The 18,443-nt window shown below is 42.8% G+C and overlaps 1 protein-coding gene across 9 annotated transcripts in view; it reads right to left on the bottom strand.

The window, feature by feature from the left end:
* Positions 1–17,951, bottom strand: part of DISC1 (DISC1 scaffold protein) — a 212,929-nt gene extending 194,978 nt beyond the window's left edge. For 8 of the 9 annotated variants that reach the window (XM_075495878.1, XM_075495880.1, XM_075495879.1 and 5 more), the window contains exon 1: positions 17,805–17,951. In XM_075495878.1, coding sequence (XP_075351993.1) covers positions 17,805–17,880 — 76 coding nt within the window. In that variant the 5' untranslated portion in view covers positions 17,881–17,951. Of the gene's footprint in view, positions 1–16,521; positions 16,603–17,804 lie in introns of those variants that run through there. The other variant, XM_075495883.1, reaches the window with a different exon arrangement.
* Positions 17,952–18,443: the final 492 nt, after the last annotated feature.

Raw genomic sequence — 18,443 nt, 5'->3', positions numbered from 1 at the left:
GGTTTTTCTGCATAGCCTTCCAACCATAGCTTGCTTTCTCTGCACATCAGATACAGAAACTACACTGAACCAATTCAGCTAGCTTGTTAAAAAAAAAGACAGGCCTAAACTTTTCTTATAATTCCCTCAGTTTCAAGCATGTCAAATAACTAATGGCAATTAACTACAAGACTATCAAAATGGTACCTTGGAACACTGTGAAACAACTGAAGGTAATTAACAAACCCCTACCTTATAGCGTGTCACGCATTGTATGAGACATGCACTTCGAAAAAGAGAAAAGTCAAAAATGGAAAAAGGGCCTTTCAACTGTAATATTACAATTCAACTTTTAAAAAAAATATATGTAACAATCCTAGAAGATGATGCAACATATATTCTAATGTCAGATTATGTGCAAATTGCTTCAAATCCAAATTATGAAAGCCTAGAAATAACTTAATTATAACAGCTCTTTCACCATAACAGTCTTTCCTGATGACCAACATGTCATAAAAACAAACAGCTCAGGGCCAGAGCACGGGGCGGGGAGGAAGTCTATTGCTCTAAAGCAAGGCATGACCAGCAATGCTGTTCATGTCTTACCATGTCTTAGTTGCATCAGTAAGATGAAAGAGGGAGAGGTGAAGCTGAAGAGTGTTTCCCACTGATGGAAAGAGCACATTCTCTAGTACCCATCCTGATGCTAAAGGACAGCCGAACAGTCATGTAATTTATTTTACATAATCAGTCTTTGTTTTCAGCCACAAAAGTGGTAGTTCAGGTTTTTGATCAAAGGCTCTAGCAGCATCTGTGGATGGACAGGTGTAACTACCTTACATTTTTGTAAAGTCCACTAGGATTTTATAGATCAGTACAGAAACTCTGAAGCTATTACCTCCCTGCCCCTGCTTTAAACACATAATGCAGAATGTTTGCAAGCTCATTAAGTTCTCCCTGAAAGTAATTGAGAGGTTATATATGCAGTTTTAATGAGAGTTCAACTATCTGAATACACCTATATTACACACAGTTGATTTTTATTAGAATAACAAATTCACCTTCAGTGCATTTGTGAGTGGTAACTGTGGTGTGGAGGAAAAGATACTTGGTCATATGCAAAGCCAACTATCAAAGCACTGCTCCAAGCAGTTTCTGTAGTGCTGCGTCTGTTAAGGAAGCCTTAAACACCTGCATTACACTGTACGCAAACAAAGTAGGTGAGATAAAAATATTTATTATTTACAAACACAGAGACACACAAATGTTTAACCTATCAGTAACAAAAATTAACCATTCTCAGGGATTAATCAATCTGACATGATAATAACCATTACTGTTCAGTTCCTATGTCATGAAAATATGTAAAATGTTGCAGGTTCTTAATTAGTTATATTTTGACTCATTTGCTGAATTTCAGATACCACAAAACATTCAAAATAAGACAGCACTGATCTCAACATAGCCTATGTTAAAACAAATCAGCACCAACTCTTTACACAAGTAAGCTTTCAAAGAGAGTTACGTTTGAATAAAGATTTTTATAACTCTTAAAATGCAGAGGTCTCATTCAGCTTTTTCATCTTATTTATTGAATGTTAACTATACTTTGATTTATCTAGCATTTTACAAAGTGTATCTATAGAAGACAAGCAATGGCTGGGCTACGTTATATTTGATACCATTTACAAATTATTTCCTCACCAAAGGTTCCTGTGATTTCTAGGGTCGCAGGCTGGGTTCAGTTATTCAACTGTTAAATTTCCAAGACATCACATACAAAATATTCTCTGAAGTCACTAAATGCATGTTAGTTTCTATTCTTCATTAAAAAAAAAAAAAACAAAAAAAAAAACAAAAAAAACCAAAAAAACAAACAACCAAACACACTTCAAAGAGTTGTGCATTTTAGAAGTCAGAGTGGTGGTCTTTAGCCAGTGTTTAAATAATTGTACTTTTATTGACACACTCCCATAAGGCGCATGTCATTGAGTTGTTACATTTGAGCCGCTTACCTCCTTAATGCAACAACTCATTTTAAGCCATTTGATGAAATTGCAGCACCTCTCTCTAGAGTAAGAATCACATTAGCTGATACCAGTTTCAATACACCCATCAACTTTTTTCCCCTCAAGAAAAAAAGTGGTTTAAACCTGGTTTTGCCTTAACTCTAAGAAAGAAAAAAAATATTTATGAAAAAGTAAGCTGGTAAACATCAAACACTTCCTATGTCAGTAACAATCACTTATTTAGTAAGGTGGAATAAGAGAAGCACCCTTTTCCTTAATTACATACTATAATTGTGTTCGATACTACTAACACGTTAAAACACATCTGCATCCATCAGTATTCAGCGGTGCATTGACTACACACAAAAGCAGGCTTTTTTCTCAAGCAAGTGCCTTGCTGAATCAGGGCCTAAGCACCTTGACGTGACAAAAAGAACAGAAATATGCCTTTCTGATCTTTTAAAATTTAAAAATATAATAAGTATCCAGCTTGAGAAAGCATGCAGTTGCACTGTGAAGGCCAATTTGATAACTAATCAACACCCTATGGCTGGCAACCTGAGACCCAAGGCTTGGCTATTATAGAAAATTGCATTCCTCCAAGCTGAATGAAAATTACACCACCCAACGTCTTTGCTGCAGCATTAGAAGGAAACTCATTCTGTTGGCCAGAAAAGCGAGTGGTCAGATTCACTCTAAAACAGCCAGGTGACTCCATGCTGTCTCAATAAAGCAGGACCACTTAGATAGCATGATACTGTCAAAAAATGACATTTCTGCTCTTTTCATTTTTGTTTTCATGCAGTCAGCTACTGTTATAGAAGTCCCAAACAAAAAAAAGCCAGGGAAGCCCAAGACCTTTGCGATAAACTTGAGCGTAATCCTGTTACAGGCGCTCCTCACACATCTCATTCTCCAGCTGTTACTATATCTCACATTCAAAATTCATCTCTGGCTGATGAGCCTCAACCCAATCAGTCTCTAAACCTCCTTATACAGCTCACTCATACATTTCACCCAACCCACTGCTCTCAGCCTAGGCTAGCTGGAACCGCCAAACTCACATAATCAACCACCTAACGTAACAGTCACCTTCTCAGGCTCCCCAGTCACCACTTACCTTACATCCAGCTCTGCAATCCATCCCATGGACCACCTGATGAACAACAAAACACCCTGGGGGAGAACACAAGCAGGTCTGGGAAAACAAGCCAGTACCAGCACTGGGTGCCTTCAGCACAGTCAATAACAGAAGACACTTAACTTCCCACAAATATCCAGCCCAATTTGTTTTAAACCTGTGAGTACAATTCTTTTTAACTTACAGTTAAGTAACTGAGAATAATTTATCCACTTTCCAAAGAGGCAGAAGGACACACAAGTTGCAAGCCTACAGACAACACTCACAATAGAGAACCAATTCTTATTTCGGGAGTTTTGGGTTTTTTAAAGGTTTGTTGGTTTTCTTCCTGGGGAAAAAACCTTTTGTTCCCAGTTTCAGTGTGTAAGTCTGTAGAGGCAGTCCCAATGTCTCAAGTGGAAAGAACGCTCTGGTTCTTTCAGTCAAGATCTAAAAAGAGCTTTAAATATTACACAGAAATAGGGGAGCAAGGATTTTGCATAGAAACTGTGAAGTTTGGTTTGGTCCTAAATTAATTTGCAAACAACACTTAATGGGTTTGCAGTCATATCCCATAAAAGTATTTCACCAAACACGCATGTAATTATGAAATTAGTGCACAGCAGTCCTTTTCAAGAACGGTCTATTTAACACACCACACTTCTCTTTCATCACTCTGTCTCCGGAGTGACAGTGTGGATTCCCACTACTTCTGCTCAGTCAGATCATCTACAACAAGACTCTAATATAAAACTCATCAGGGGGGAGGGGAGGGAGGAATAAAAAAAATAAAAAAAAAACACACATTAAAAAAAGAGTGACATGTGAGAGCACATTGACAGCAGTCAATTTCTAATTCAAGCACAGTTTGAGTGCTCCAGCTTGGGAGATTTGAATTTTTAATTTCACCAAGAGAGTGAGTTCCAAATTAAGCATCTGATGCACAGTCAGTCTGAAACCAGAATTGAGTTTACTGAAATAGAAAGTAATTTTCTCTTAACAGCTCAGTAGCGATCATATATAATGAAAATAAAACAACGTGGCAGTTCCTATATTGGCAAGGGTTAGGAGTCAGAATGCTTTTAGCTTTACAATTTAATATCAAAGTCCCAGGACAAATGCTTCTCCTTTGCCTGCTGAAGGAAGTTTACCTTACAGCCCCAGTCAGGCTGTCAGGACACAATGTCAGTGTTGTCTAGAGAACAATGGAGACTGAATGGAGCTCCAGACATCAGTAAAGCTGAGCAATAACTTCCCACAGAAAGCACAGCACCTCAGGATGCAGCTTAAACACAAGATACTGCAAAAGCCAGGCATGTACACAAACTGCAGTTATGGCAATGCATGGGACACAGAGCTCACCTGTAGTGAGGAGGCAGGCAAACGAGCAGCACTGTTCCCTCACCCTGCTCCCCCGAAAAGAAAATCTCAGGGCTTTGCATGAACCCCTGCAACTCTTTATGCTCCCACAAAATTTCTGTACGCTGGTATCCTCTGCTCTTTGCAGCAGCAATTGTGTGGATTGTGCTTTTGCTGGCTGACAATAAATCGCCACTCTGAGTGGCGAGATGAAGATTCTCAGCTGAACCCACAAGGCACAGATTGCAGCACTGCTCTCCTATCCTCAACAGCTACACAGACAACTTCAGTTAATGCAAGTCCTTGCTAAAGGCCAGCAGATTATGCAGCATCATCAGTCTGCAGATGTTACAGCCCGCGAGGGGTCAACCTTTGTGCTCCAGCAAGCCAAGCGCAGTTCCCTTAGAGACCTACACTGGTAAGCAGGAAAGATGCACACAATATCCCTTTTGAGATCTTTGGTGAGAATAAGGCTTGACCTTTACAACCCTTACCCAAGGCTGCAGACAGACAAAACAGAAGTTGGAAGTTTGTTTTATTGGGCCCAATAAAACAAAGTGAAGACATCAACTACAGCCTTTTCCTCTAGCATGGAGGAGAAAAGTAGATGGTTCAGGTGAAATTCTGAGATTATTTTATGAACCAGCTATGGAAGAAGTACTATAGCAGATATTGCTGAAACTGCAGCAGAATACTAACCATGGGCATTTCTCTCTTCTAGCAGAAATCACAGCTCCTTCTAAATAAGGTGGGACAGAAGTCACTCCACCTAGAGCAAGTCAGATACCAAAAAAGAAACAAACAAAAAAAACCCAAACAAAAAAACAAAACCAAAACACCACCACCCCACACACATACACCAACAGCAACAAATTCACATTCCAGGAAATAATACAGTTTCTATCTAGAAGGTAACAGCATTGAATTACAGAATTTAGCAGATGTGCCAGCACAGAGCAACAATGGCAATTGATACAGAGGATAAGAAGACCTCAAGAAAGTGCTGGAGAACACTCAAAGGCATCCACTAGTGCTAGACAGCTAGCAGTCCATACCTCCCCAAATAAGAGTCCTGGTATTAAGAGGCCAAACTCGCTATTTCCTACCCAGGTGACCAGATATTGCAGGAACACTGCCTCCGTAACCAGACCACTGGAGTGACAACTCACACAAGATCTGACTGACTGTCTACTCGGCTCCAGGCAGGAGCTAAGACGTACCCCGTGCATCTCCAACCACAACTGGAGACTGAAGACTCAACAGGACCAAAGCTCTGTCTTCATGCAGATTCAAAAGCCATGCCCTCTAGAGGCAGGCAAGGACCAGGGGATACAGTCGAGCAGCAGCCAGCCAGACCCCATGCTGAGGGAGGACATCATCAACACTGACAGATCTACTTCAACTGTCATTAACTCATTTTTGTCTCCATCCTAACTCTGCCAATACCAACACTGCACATGCTTTCCACTGCTCCCATCAAACCCTGCCTTCTTTTCCACCAACCTGTCTTCTTGGTCCCAAATTAGTTCTCACAAACCAATTGCTCATTTCTCTTCAAGTAAGTGAAGAAGACAGTTGAACCAGAAATCTTTCCAATTGCTGCTCTGGACCTTTGACCAAACTCTGCATGGGTCATACTTAACACTACACAGTCCAGAGTGATAACGATCCACAAAGCTCCCAAACAATGTTCAAAACCACACAGAGATACTCTCTTCCCCAATATCACTCCTCAATACCACCTCTTTGGTCCTTTTCAGTTTATCCTTTTTGTCACAACCCCAACAAGCACAAGCCTCCCCCAGCCCCCTAACAGCATTTCCCTCACAACAGCAAACAAGCACATCTCAACTTACCTCCAAAAATCCTCCTTGCGCGAGCTTCCAGGCCCTCCAGCTCCCTGGTCCTCTAAGACCAGGCCATCCCTTCCCAGGTGGAGAGCCTTCCTGCTTCACACTCCCCGTCAGCAGGGCTAAGAACTTTCTAGGCTTCTCCAGGTGCATTTAAAAGGAGCCTAACCCCACTTCAGCTGTATCCACTTGATTTCATTGCTTGCCCCCAGGTGCTCAGCCTTTTGGCTACCAGGACTTCAGCCAGTTCTCAGGGCTCCTGTTACCTCTTTCACAGCACACACGTATTTCTACAAGCATCTAAACCAAACCCCACTCTAAAGGCACACTGGCTCCATTCGTCCCCTTTGAAATCATCTCAATGAAAACACTCTTGTAAGAGTTTCTTTCCCATGACTGTAAATCACTGCTATTCATTTCTAGGAAATCAAGACAATTACCTGTCACAATTTACTCTGACAGTCTCCCTGGGCTAACATACATTAGCTAATAATACAGGTTACTCTCATTAACGTATGCCTGTGATGCTCAACAAAAGCACAGATTTTTGCCAGAGGTTTTTTTTTAACTTAGTTCTGTCACGTGCTATTTGTAATTCACTTAAGTATTCCTACTTAAGTACAAAGCCATGGGATCTGCCACCTTTCATTGAACCTTACCTGTCTGCTTTTATTACCCAAGTAAATTAAAGCACAGCATTAATCTTCAAAGAAATTGTACCCTTACATGAGATAGCTTGCAGATGTTTCTTGAGTGCCAAGGACTCTGTGGGATACTGTAATGAAACAAAGTCTTAAGTAAAATACTTCAAGTTAAAAAATAATGAGAAGTAAACGCAAAAATCAGACTGACCTTTCAAAAATATTCTCTATATTAGAAGAAGATTGTCTTGAATAAGCCAATAAAGCAGTTTTTCAGGTCAACATATTCTGGATTCAGCTTAGCATTTTAAATGGATAAAAAAGGCGCAGATTGTACCATATGGTGTTAAACATGCACACCTGAAACGATCTGCTTCAGTAACAAAAAGCTTGGCAGAAGAAAACTTTCAGTGTCATTCAAATCGTTTTCCAGAATAAATATAAATCTTTAACTCATTATTTCCAATACTTTTTTTTTTTTTTTTAAATGTATTACTTGCTTTAGAAAACCTGAATTCAGAATCCAGGATTAGCAGGGTCCTCTGCAAGGTAGTTTGCAATTGCCTATCCCTTTCAGTTGTATGGGACAGGCCCCTGGGTAGTATTAGCATAGTAGCAGCATGGGATTTCTTCCCCTGATTCTTTCAGGTTTACACATAGTAGTCCTGTCCTAGTTTTGGCTGGGATAGAGTTAATTTTCTTTCTAGTAGCTGGTATAGTGCTGTGTTTTGGATTTAGTATGAGAATAATGTTGATAACATGCTGATGTTTTAGTTGTTGCTAAGTAATGCTTACACTAGTCAAGGACTTTTCAGCTTCCCATGCTCTGCCAGGTGCACAAGAAGCTGGGAGGGGGCACAGCCAAGACAGCTGATCCAAACTGGCCAAAGGGACATCCATACCATATGACATCATGCTCAGTATAGAAACTGGGGGGAGTTGGCTGGGGGGCTGCAATTGCTGCTTGGGGATGGGCTGGGCATCAGTCGGCGGGTAGTAAGTGGTTGCAGTACTTGTTTTTCCCTGGGTTTTGCACCCCTCTCTCTCTCTCTCTCTCATTGTTTTCCTTTTCATTACAATTTATTATTATTATTTTATTTCAATTATTAAACTGTTCTTATCTCAACCCACAAGTTTTCTTACTTTTGTTCTTCCAATTCTCTCCCCCATCCCACCGGGTGGGGAGGGTGAGCGAGCGGCTGTGTAGTGCTTGGTTGCCAGCTGGGGCTCGAGCAACTGCAGTATCTGTCACCAGGGTTGGAGTAGCCGCAGTGCCTGTCTGTGGTGCTTGGTTGCCCACTGGGGCTAAACCATGACAACTCCTGACAAGTATTATTATTAAAAAGTAGCAGACAGAACTGCTGTAGCTTCCTTTCCAGGAAAGCAATGCATTTTCAGAGACATTTGATCTCATCAGTCCTGAGGTACAGCAGTAATCTGATGCATTAGTTTGGGGTTAAAGCAGATCATGTGAGAAGCTACACAGCTTACCCAAGTCACCGAAGACAGAACTAAGGAGTTACACAGGACTCCTGAAAGACAGCTAGAAAAAAAAGCATTTTCACTATAAGAATACAGCTAAGGCTTTGTACCTTTAGAACTCCTGTCTTCATTGAAAAGATTGGAGATTTAAAAAGCAGCATTTAGACAGAATTTCATCTTAATATTCTCAAAACTATCAAACCTTGCAGTCATGGGTCCCCCCCCAAGGCAGATCCTGCAATAATGCCATTCCGTGTGGGATTCTGTACAGTGAAGTTTCATTGGAAACTTCAGTTTTAACTTACATTTTCACCAGAAATTTGAAGCAAATACAATCATCACATTTAGATGACTCCTTAACTTATCTACAATATGACTTGTGCCTGCCTACTTTTTTGTACTCCAAATCTAAACAAGCCTATACTAATCCACAGATCTGATACAGGAAAATATACTTATAAAATATTTATGTCAAGTAAGTCCACTAGGATAGTCCACACACAGAAGAAGTTCACTGACAGGGTCCTTTAATTCCCAAGTGAAAGAGTGCTACCTTTAAGCTGGAAGCCTTTTAAAGCCTCTACTGACTAGGGGGAAAGGAAAACTCACAGTATTTTGAAGGTACTTGCAAAAGTTGCACAACCTAAAAAGCATCCTCTCTCTCCAACCCTCAGCAAGCAGGAAAATCTTGCATGAACAGCCTTACAAAACCAAAGAGATGCCAATAAAACTGAGATACTGAGAAGATACATGGATTTTCATTTTTGTACAATAAAAGCGTCACAGTGCTTTACCGAACAAAAACATATTAAATGTCTTAAACTTAAATTACCTTAAAGTCTGAGTCATAAGCAAGGACTTCTGTACCAGAGAATGCCATGAAGGCAAAACTAAGGGCATCTTTAAGGTTAGAATGCCCTCTTTGGGTATAAAGATATATTTGCAGGAACAGTAAATTTCAGTGCTATTTTATGCTATAGGAAGGAAAGTAAATCAAAGAATGCCAAGTGTGCTACTCTAAAACTTTTAAAGATGTTATAAATGGCATCTGATTACCCTCTACTAGCAACAATGTTCTTAAGATACTACATACTAATAGTGAGGGGAACAGCAATCCATACACAGCAGCACACAGGGGTAGGACACAAAAGAGATGGGCATAACTTGAAACAAGAGAGGTTCAGAGTGGATATGAAGAGAAACTTTTTCACCCTGAAGGCAGCCAAGCAGTGGAGCAGGCTCCCAGAGAGGCTGTGCAGTCCTTGGAGGTATTCAAGACTCAACAGGATAAAGTGCTGAGCAACTCAGTCCAGCCTCAGAGTCAGCCCTGCTTTGAACAGGGAGGTGGACCAGAGACCTCCTGAGGTGCCCTCCAACCTGAACTATCCTATCATACCTGTAAGCTTTAAATACAAGCCTCAGGATTTGCAGTATTCCACTAGTTACCTATACACACAACAAAAGTTCAAGAGTTTCATCTGTGAAGATGCATCCAACTTTGCGAGAAAGCAATTTATCGGATTTAACTCCACAAAGGAGTCACAAGGAAGCTAGTAAATAATAGTTTCATCACATCCTGGAAGCTGGAGACAGCTGACTTTCTATGAACAACATGAACAAAATTAAGAATAAAGTTCAGTACTTGAAATAAATAGGTTCTCAACCAGCATTTAAGCATACACACACACAGAGAGAAATCACAAGCTTCAATGACGGTCAGCACCTTAAGCAAGACAGCCACAGTAAGGCATAACAACACAGGAACTCCAATTGTTCCACAGCAGCAGACCTTTAGTAGTTAGCTGGTGATTAAATGATGCTCATGAGCATCACTTAAATGTCACTTTGATCTACTGCAGTTATTTCACAAAATGTTTATTACTGAGGTTTTTTATTGGCTGTATAAACATTGGAGAGCATTTCTCTCAAGGCATTACTCAGTTTGCTATATTAAAAATTATTTTGATACCTTTTCCTAGGCTGCTTGCCAATTGGAGAACAAGACGGAGCCATCTGCTAGACTGTAACTGTCTGAAGACACTTCCCTTTCAAAAACTTAATCCCTTAAATGGTGCCAATGGCATTACACACACACACAAAAAAAAAATCTAACATCACCTCTGACAGCTGCAACAAAATCTGCCTCTCACACAAATTTCCTGGCAAAGCAAGGAGGAAGACCACCTCTGCCCAGGGAATACTGCCTCTACCCTATCCAGTCCATGAAGTCTAATAATAACATGGGCACAGAAAAACGCAAGCCTGAATACTCTGCCACACAGCTGTATCAGGCAGCCATAACCGTGCCACAGATGTATATGTTCTATATAACTGAGTGCACAAATACAGTTATTGCTGTATCTCCTCTTTCTTGGTTTTATTTAGAATTGGAGGGATTTCTGGGGCTGGTCTCTTTTTTCTTCCACTGCTTTGCAATGTTGGTGTTCAAAATACATACACAGGCTGCTACACAGAATTCCTTAGAATGGCCTTAAGCTGTCCTCTGCATTGTCTTTACCTGGTCCGTTTGGGTTTTTATTATTATTACTACTATTATTATTCCCTACTTAGCTCCCTGCATTGTAATCCTCCATTTAAAACTTCTCTCACATTATATATCATGATTTTCAAGTCATTGGAGATCATTTTTAGGCAGCTAACATGTAGACCAACTGCTCCTAAGAAGAGACCTGGAAGACAGACAGCAACCCCATGTACTTCTCATACTGCTTGCACTGAACAGTCATACTGGCCTTTCAATATTAAAACTACAGCCACTCTGAACTCGCTACGGCCACACTTAACACCTAGGCTTCCAACTTAATGTCTAGGCAAAGCACACAGAATTCCACTAAGACCTGGCAGCACAGAAAGCAGTAACATAAGAAATATGTGTGTCCAGATCCAGTAGAAAGGTCTGGACCCTCATCAAGAAATTCAGTGCCACACCAAGCTCACCAGAAACACAGCAAAAGTGTTGCTACACACTGTTATCACTAGTTATAACAAAGCTAAATTATTTTAAAATGATATGAAATTGATTTGGAAAGTGAATGTCATGAATATTCGCAGCCTATTCAACCGAGCAAAGATGAAAAACCTTACCAGCTGCACTCTAAGGGATAAACTAAAGGCCCTGAAGAACAACAGGGCAAGCCAGCAGATTTCACAAAGGGCGATCAGAAGTCCTACGGACTGTTCTTCCCAAAACAGTGATACTGGATATTAGTTCCCAGTCCTACTTCATACAGGAAAGAACAACAAATGTACTTCCAAAAAACTAAGCATCATACCTATACTCAAGGCAGGCAGAGAACATCTCCTCAGCTAACATGAACTGGTTCCTAACTTGGCACTGGAGCAGATGATCCCACAGAAAATTCTGTCATTGACAAAAGCTGGCACCGTAGCAGGAAAATTCCCAATCTGCTAAAAGAACAAACACCCTACTGCTAGTGCTCGCTGCACACAACAGAAGAAGTGGGAGCTGGTCTTTTCTTACCTTACAGCTACCCGAGACCCCCTGACAAGCAAGATTCCCCCCCCGCCCCCATCTTCATTCTCACAGGAAGCAGACAGACAGCCTTGGTGCCCTGCTCAGAGGGAACCATTAACTGGAGCAGCCCTTCTCATGGCCAAGTCTGTACAAGACCCTGGCAGACCACAAGCACGGGAACACTACAGCAGCCATCTTGCCACAACCACGTTCAGATTTCCCAGGGAAAGAGGAAATGAAATACCTATTGATTATTAACTAGTTTGACACAAAGGAGCAAAACCACACAGAGGAACAGCTGCACTGGGCAGCCAGGCCCTTCTCATACAATTTCAACAAGAGGGTCTCAAGATTTTCATTGCTCTAAGCAAATAAAAATGTACTGCTCTCCTAACCGAGGGCTTTGGCAGGATGGGAGCAAAGTTTCAGCACGGTGCCCTGCCAAAACAGTGCTGCCCCACTGCAGCAACAGTATAGCCTGGGTGTCCGAGAGCATCTCGTGCCCCTGAGACCCCACACCGCTACTGATGCGTAGACGTAGGCACCCCTTCCTTGTCACTTCTGCTAGGAGCACAGCAACCACAAAGATGCTAAAAATCAAGGAAATCCAGCTACAGCAATGCAAAAGAGAGTCAAACTCAGCAGTTGTCTGTCCTGCTCTCCTGAGATTGCTATGCCTATCGTTTTTCAAGGGAGGAGCTGGGAACACAACGCATCCACAGCTCAGTCCCACTGATCACAGCCTGAGGTATTAGTGCAAATACTGACAGGTTAATGCACTGCTCTAGAAATGGGAACAGCCAAGCCCCAGCAAACAGCTGTGCTGCCTATTCCTCCATCACCTGGGTCTCCATGGGCCATTAGCAACAGGAAGCACCTGGACCTTCGCCTAGCGCATGAAATTCAACCTCAGTAACCAAAACTCTAACAGAGAAGGGAAAGCTCTTATCCCCAAAGCTATGCTCTTCAACAACAGGGGAAAACAAGCCCTTCCTGATAGGCTCAGCTTAGCCCTCACAACAAAAAGTCAGGTATTTTATGGAGCTGAGACTGCCTGGATTTACCACACCGAACAGGCTCGGTCATGCTCCTTCCTTGGAACCTCAGGATGTTTCCCTGAAGTAAAACATTTGTGTGTGTGGGAAGGGGAACAACCAGACCACAAGAATTAGGTAGCCATAACGTAAGAAAAAAGCCTGTGGCTATAAGCATTTGGCCTTGCAAGTAGTCTCCACCAGCACCATTCCAGGTGCCTGTATATCTGCAGTAGTGATAAACCATAGATCTAAGCTGATATGTCAGTGGAAAGGATACTTACCATCATATCATTAAAGATGGGAAACAAAATACTTTCAGTAACCCGCTAAAACAGCAAGGAAGCAGCTTACTAGCAGGAAAAAACTGTCCTTCCACTTCCCAAGCTCTCTGGAGACCTTATGGTTTTCCAAAAACAAAACAAAGAGACCCTAAGAATGGGTTCCTACAGTGTTCAAAACATACTTTTCAGACCAAAGGCCTGACTGGAGATCTAAATTCAAAGTGGGGCCAGCTAGATGAGCTGAGCTAGGGACTACTCTGCTCACCCCATCAATCAGCAAAGTTGTGAAGCCACTGTCAAACTTCATTATCTAGAGGCACACTGACAACATCATTATCATTTGCCTTTACTTTTCCACTATTATTATTATGCAGAATTTAGCAAGGTCTTGAAAAGCTACACCGATGCCACATGCCTCACCTTACACAGATCTGGAGACCTGCAAAACAATTCAGCAAAATCTAACGATACCAACTCCCAGTTCCTGCTTCTCCCACAGATACTAAACCTTTCATTCTTACTTAGTTTTACAATACTATCAACCTCTTGACTTTTCGCTCCACAGGTTGCCTCAAAGTTGCTCTACTAAGAGATTTTCCTCTGTAATGGTTTTCTGCCCCACTGACCGCTCAGCCCAGCACAAGAAACCTTTCAACCAGAGCCTGCTAAACCCCTCCAAACAACCAACTCTTCTGCCATTGCAGAGAACAGGGAAAGTTCACACATATCACATTCATTCTGCTCTTAGTTTCAAGCAGCCACTTCTCCCACAAAGCTCTTTTCCAAGGAGATTTTATCATCTCAGCATACATACACTGTGTTTAATAAATTACCGCTATATTTGCAGTTCTGACTCAGGTGCTGTTTGATCCGATCTGTACATACACATAATGCATACACCTTTGAAATGAAAGGAGCTAGCTAAGCACTATTAAGAAAACGCATTTTTCACTTTCCCTCCCCAATTCTGAGTACACAGCTGTTTATGTAGTAAATATTTACTTTTCAAGGCAATGTTTTTACACTTGTAAAAAATGTTTTTTATGTTTTTACACTTTTAATGTTTTTTACACTAAATGTTACAAATAAACATACTGACAGAAGTCAAAAAGAGCATAGTAACTAGACAATTTACTCTGACACCAGGGTCACACAACTAACACACCTATTTGTAAAGCAGCAAGAGAGGAAGGAAAGGGAGGAGGGGGTAGGAAAGAATAGAAAGTGCCACCGATCATACCCATTAGGCAGCAGGGTCCCAATTAGTAATTTTTCACACAGAGATAATAAGAGACGTATGTACTGGAAGGAAGCGTGGCTATAAGATGAAGGAGGGTCTGAAACAGAGGGAGCAGCATTGTACAGTACGTACAAAGGGGAGGCAGAATCCAAATTCTGCGTGCCCCAAAGGAATTGCGCTGAACAAAGAAACCCCACTTGAGGCAAGCACATGATCTCACCACTCTGTCTGCAGACTTCAGATTACTCATTAAGCCACTTTACATTCTCAGCATCAATAAATAGGGAAGTAACTCCACATCAATAGCTAATTCAATTTCCATACAGAAAACTCATGTTTAACAAACAAAGTATGTCGATAGGGGATCTCAGCTTCCACGGCAGCAGTAGCTAGGAGGCTTGATAAAGAAACATTTCTCCCTGAAAGCATTTTTCAGGTGAGCAGTTAATGGAATCTGTGCCTATATGCTAAAAGAGAAGAAAAAAGAAAATTAAATGGAGTGTTAAATAGTTAACATTACACAGAATTAAGTAAACACCTTCAAATAAGGGTACTACCATGCTTAACATAGGCACAGTAGCCTTTGTTCAGTGCCAGAGGGCCAAGTTTTTCCTCGTGTGACTGCTGATTTACAAAGGGCACATTCATCCCGAATACATAAGGGTTTTGCAGCACTCTTCCTTCAAGAGTATTGAACAGTATTACAACATACCCCAGGCTCAATCCTAATCTAAGTGACACAGCATGAAAGGGCCGCTCTCTGGAGAAAAGACACAAGATGCTAAGGATGAACTTGGAACTCACTATGGCAACTCCACAGGTTCCTTTCGGTTCATTTTTGAGGCTGATACTCCGAAGAAGGCAAGAAAACCCCTTTCCACAGGAGTCGCTAATATGCATTATGGCCAAAACGAGAAAAGGCCGCAGCCTGTCTGCAGCTCAATTAGAAGGAAGGTTTGCTCGAGGAAACCAAATGCTAAAATGAAAAAAAATCATAACTCCCGATGAGCGCTCGGGAGGTGTTACACACTCCAGTAAATCTCATTTGAAAGGTCAGGTGATTCAGTAGCTGTCAGAGGCCCAAGTTATGGTGAGAAAAAAAAGCCTAACAGAGTGTGCCTAATTTGTGAACAAAGTCAGAATTAACCTTTAGGGTTTTCACTTTTGCGAGTACAAAACATTGTTTGCAATGCTTTCTGTCTTCCTGTTCGTCACAATTAATTTATCCTGGTGCTAATAAATCCTCTTTGCTTACATGGCCCCAGTACAATTCCAGCAGCAGCAGCTTAGGCCCAAACTTTTGACTTCACTTCACTGAAGAGAACAAAGGCTGATTTATCTAAATTTAAAGAGGGAGGAAGCCAGCCGCAATACAATACTTGCCTCTGACTGCTCTTCAGAGTGCTGCTGCACTGTAATCATCAGTATCGTGTATGAGAACAGGTTATTTTCACTGCCCCATCTCCAAGAACTACACAAAAAATTGGTAACTTTGATAGTATAAGCACTGGGAAGTAAGAAAAAAATACATAGTTGGACACGGTCTTAATCTCAAGTGTACAAAACCCTGTTCAGAAGCATTTAGGGGTTTGTTTACATTCCCTCAACCCACCATAACCAGAACATTTTAAGTAACCACAAACCCCTAAACTCAGCTTTTTTCTTTTGAAATCAAATATTTATTTTAAACATCCCTACTTTTCAGTTTCATAAGTGCCTAAAAGCCCTATCAATAGTAAAAATCTACTGTACCTTCAACTGGAAAACCACTGTCAACGCCTTCCTAGAAGGAACCACAACAACTTTAACTTCAGCAATGAGATGGAGGAATACCCATACAACATAATTAAAGGGACTTAGTATTTAAACGATAAGAAAAGTTTAATAAAGTAGAACTTCTCCCATTTTCATGAGTTACTGTAAAGCTAACTGCAAATTAGCAAGTAAATGAACAAATACAAAAGGACAAAACCAGACATAATGCATCCCAGTATACTTTGTTCATTTCTTTGAAAACTCTCACTTACTTTTAATTACCAGTAGCACTTGCTGATATATGGTCCACAGTGTATTTTGTAAAAGCTTAAAAGCACTTCACTGCAGAGCTCTTAAATCACTATTCAGAAGCATAGCAAAAAGTTACTCAAGTACTTGTACACAAAGATTAGCGTGGATTACCAAAACATGAATGAGCTGTTTTCTATTGAAACGTTGGCAAGGACAACTGAAGTGTTTGCAGAAAGTCTTGCTGGACTAATGGAGCTCCGAGAACCACATACCCCAACAACCCAAAAGGCAGCGGACCCACTCAGTGAGTGACATGCCTTTCTTCCCCAGCTCTCCTGGGGAAAGGTGAAGTGTTTTTTTCCAGAATTTCCGAACAGCCGTTCGCTAGCACCAGTGTTGGTAACGCAGGCAGCCCTAACTCGGCCGGCTGATGGCTGCTGCTCTCAGGGAGGAGGAGGAAGAGGGCAGCTCATCCACACTAGAGGTCACGGTCTTTTAAAACTCAGCTATTCATAAAAGTATATACACGCCGCTTCTCCATTAAGATGGCAGTTTCCTTTTTCTTCCTTTAAACCAAGTTTAGAGATACTATATAGGTGACTTTTCTAAGAGTACCATTACTTCCCTCGGTGCAGTTGGTTATTTAGAAAAAGAAAAAAAATTACACATCTTTGTATCAATATAACTGCTTCCACACTGGCAGAGGTGAAATTAGAGGATTTTTTGAGTTTAAAAAAAATAATAATACTGTTATTTCAGTGTTGTAACACGGTTTCCTAGACTACATTTACTGTGAAATAAATGCTAACATCACCGGGAAGTTAAAAAAAAAATTAAAAACCCCAAAACTTTCAGCCTGCAAAATGAAAGATCCATATTTTTTTAACCTAAAAGCCCTAAAAGGGCTTTTTTTCACCCTAGGAATGGAATTTTTTTCACCCTAAAAGCCCATGACTCCCCGCATCCCGAGCTGCCGGCCCTCCCCGCCTGACGGCAGCGTCCAGCCGAGCCGCCCGGCCCCTCCAGCCGGGAGAACCGCTGCCGGCCCCGGCCCCGTTAGGGCTCAGCTTCGCTCCCCCACGCCCCCTGCTCGTTCACAGGCTTCCCTCGGCGCCTCGCAGCCGTTCCAGCTCTCCGGCCGGGCACCTGCCCCGCCGGGCCGGCGGCGTGAGGGGGGGAGAGGGAGGGGGGCAACGGCGGGTTATCTCCCTCTCCCCCCCTCACGCCGCCGGCCCGGCCCGGCCCGGCCCGGGCCGCCCTCCCCGTCAGCAGCCGCCGGGCCCGCAGGCCGCCCCCCGCTCACCTGAGCTCGCCGCCTCCCCCCCGCCGCCGCGGCGCCGCCTGTCGGTACCGCCCGGCCGGGGCTGCGGCCGCCACATCCCGGCCTCCCCCCCCCCCGCCTCACCGGGGCGGAAAGCGGCGGTGGCGCCGGCCACTCCCAACCGGGGGCGGGCCGCAGGGCGGCTCCACCGCCCCGGGGAGGGTAGAGGGCCGCGGGCGGGCCCGGCGTTAGAGGGTGTTGAGGGTCGCGGCGGAGCGGACGGAGCGGTGCCGTGAGGGCTGTCCTCAGCGCAGGGGCCCGGGCGTGGAGCCGTGCATAGGCCCAGAGAGCAAGGGTCCTTCAGGTCAAGGCGGGTCCCTGCCCGTGCAGTGGTCTAAGGCGGTCCGCTCTCTGTTCCCCCAGGTCTGCAGGACACCGGTGTTAAGTTGGGAGGGAAGGCAAGGCGGCTGCCGTCCCACTCCCCATCTGCATCAGCCTGAAGGGACCAGCGCACCAGAAGAGCCGCCTCTGCCACACATACAGAGGCGTACAGCCTCCCTCCCGCACGTCCTGGGGAGCTGCAGTCCCAGCATCGGGGGGATATGGCTATACCAAATATATATGCCAAATACGCTATTGGGAAACGATTCGTTTTCAAATGTAGCCATACTGTGCATTGCT

Source organism: Mycteria americana, chromosome 3, assembly GCF_035582795.1.
Source record: "Mycteria americana isolate JAX WOST 10 ecotype Jacksonville Zoo and Gardens chromosome 3, USCA_MyAme_1.0, whole genome shotgun sequence".
Classification (NCBI taxonomy): domain Eukaryota; kingdom Metazoa; phylum Chordata; class Aves; order Ciconiiformes; family Ciconiidae; genus Mycteria; species Mycteria americana.
This window is presented reverse-complemented; position numbering and strand designations above follow the sequence as displayed.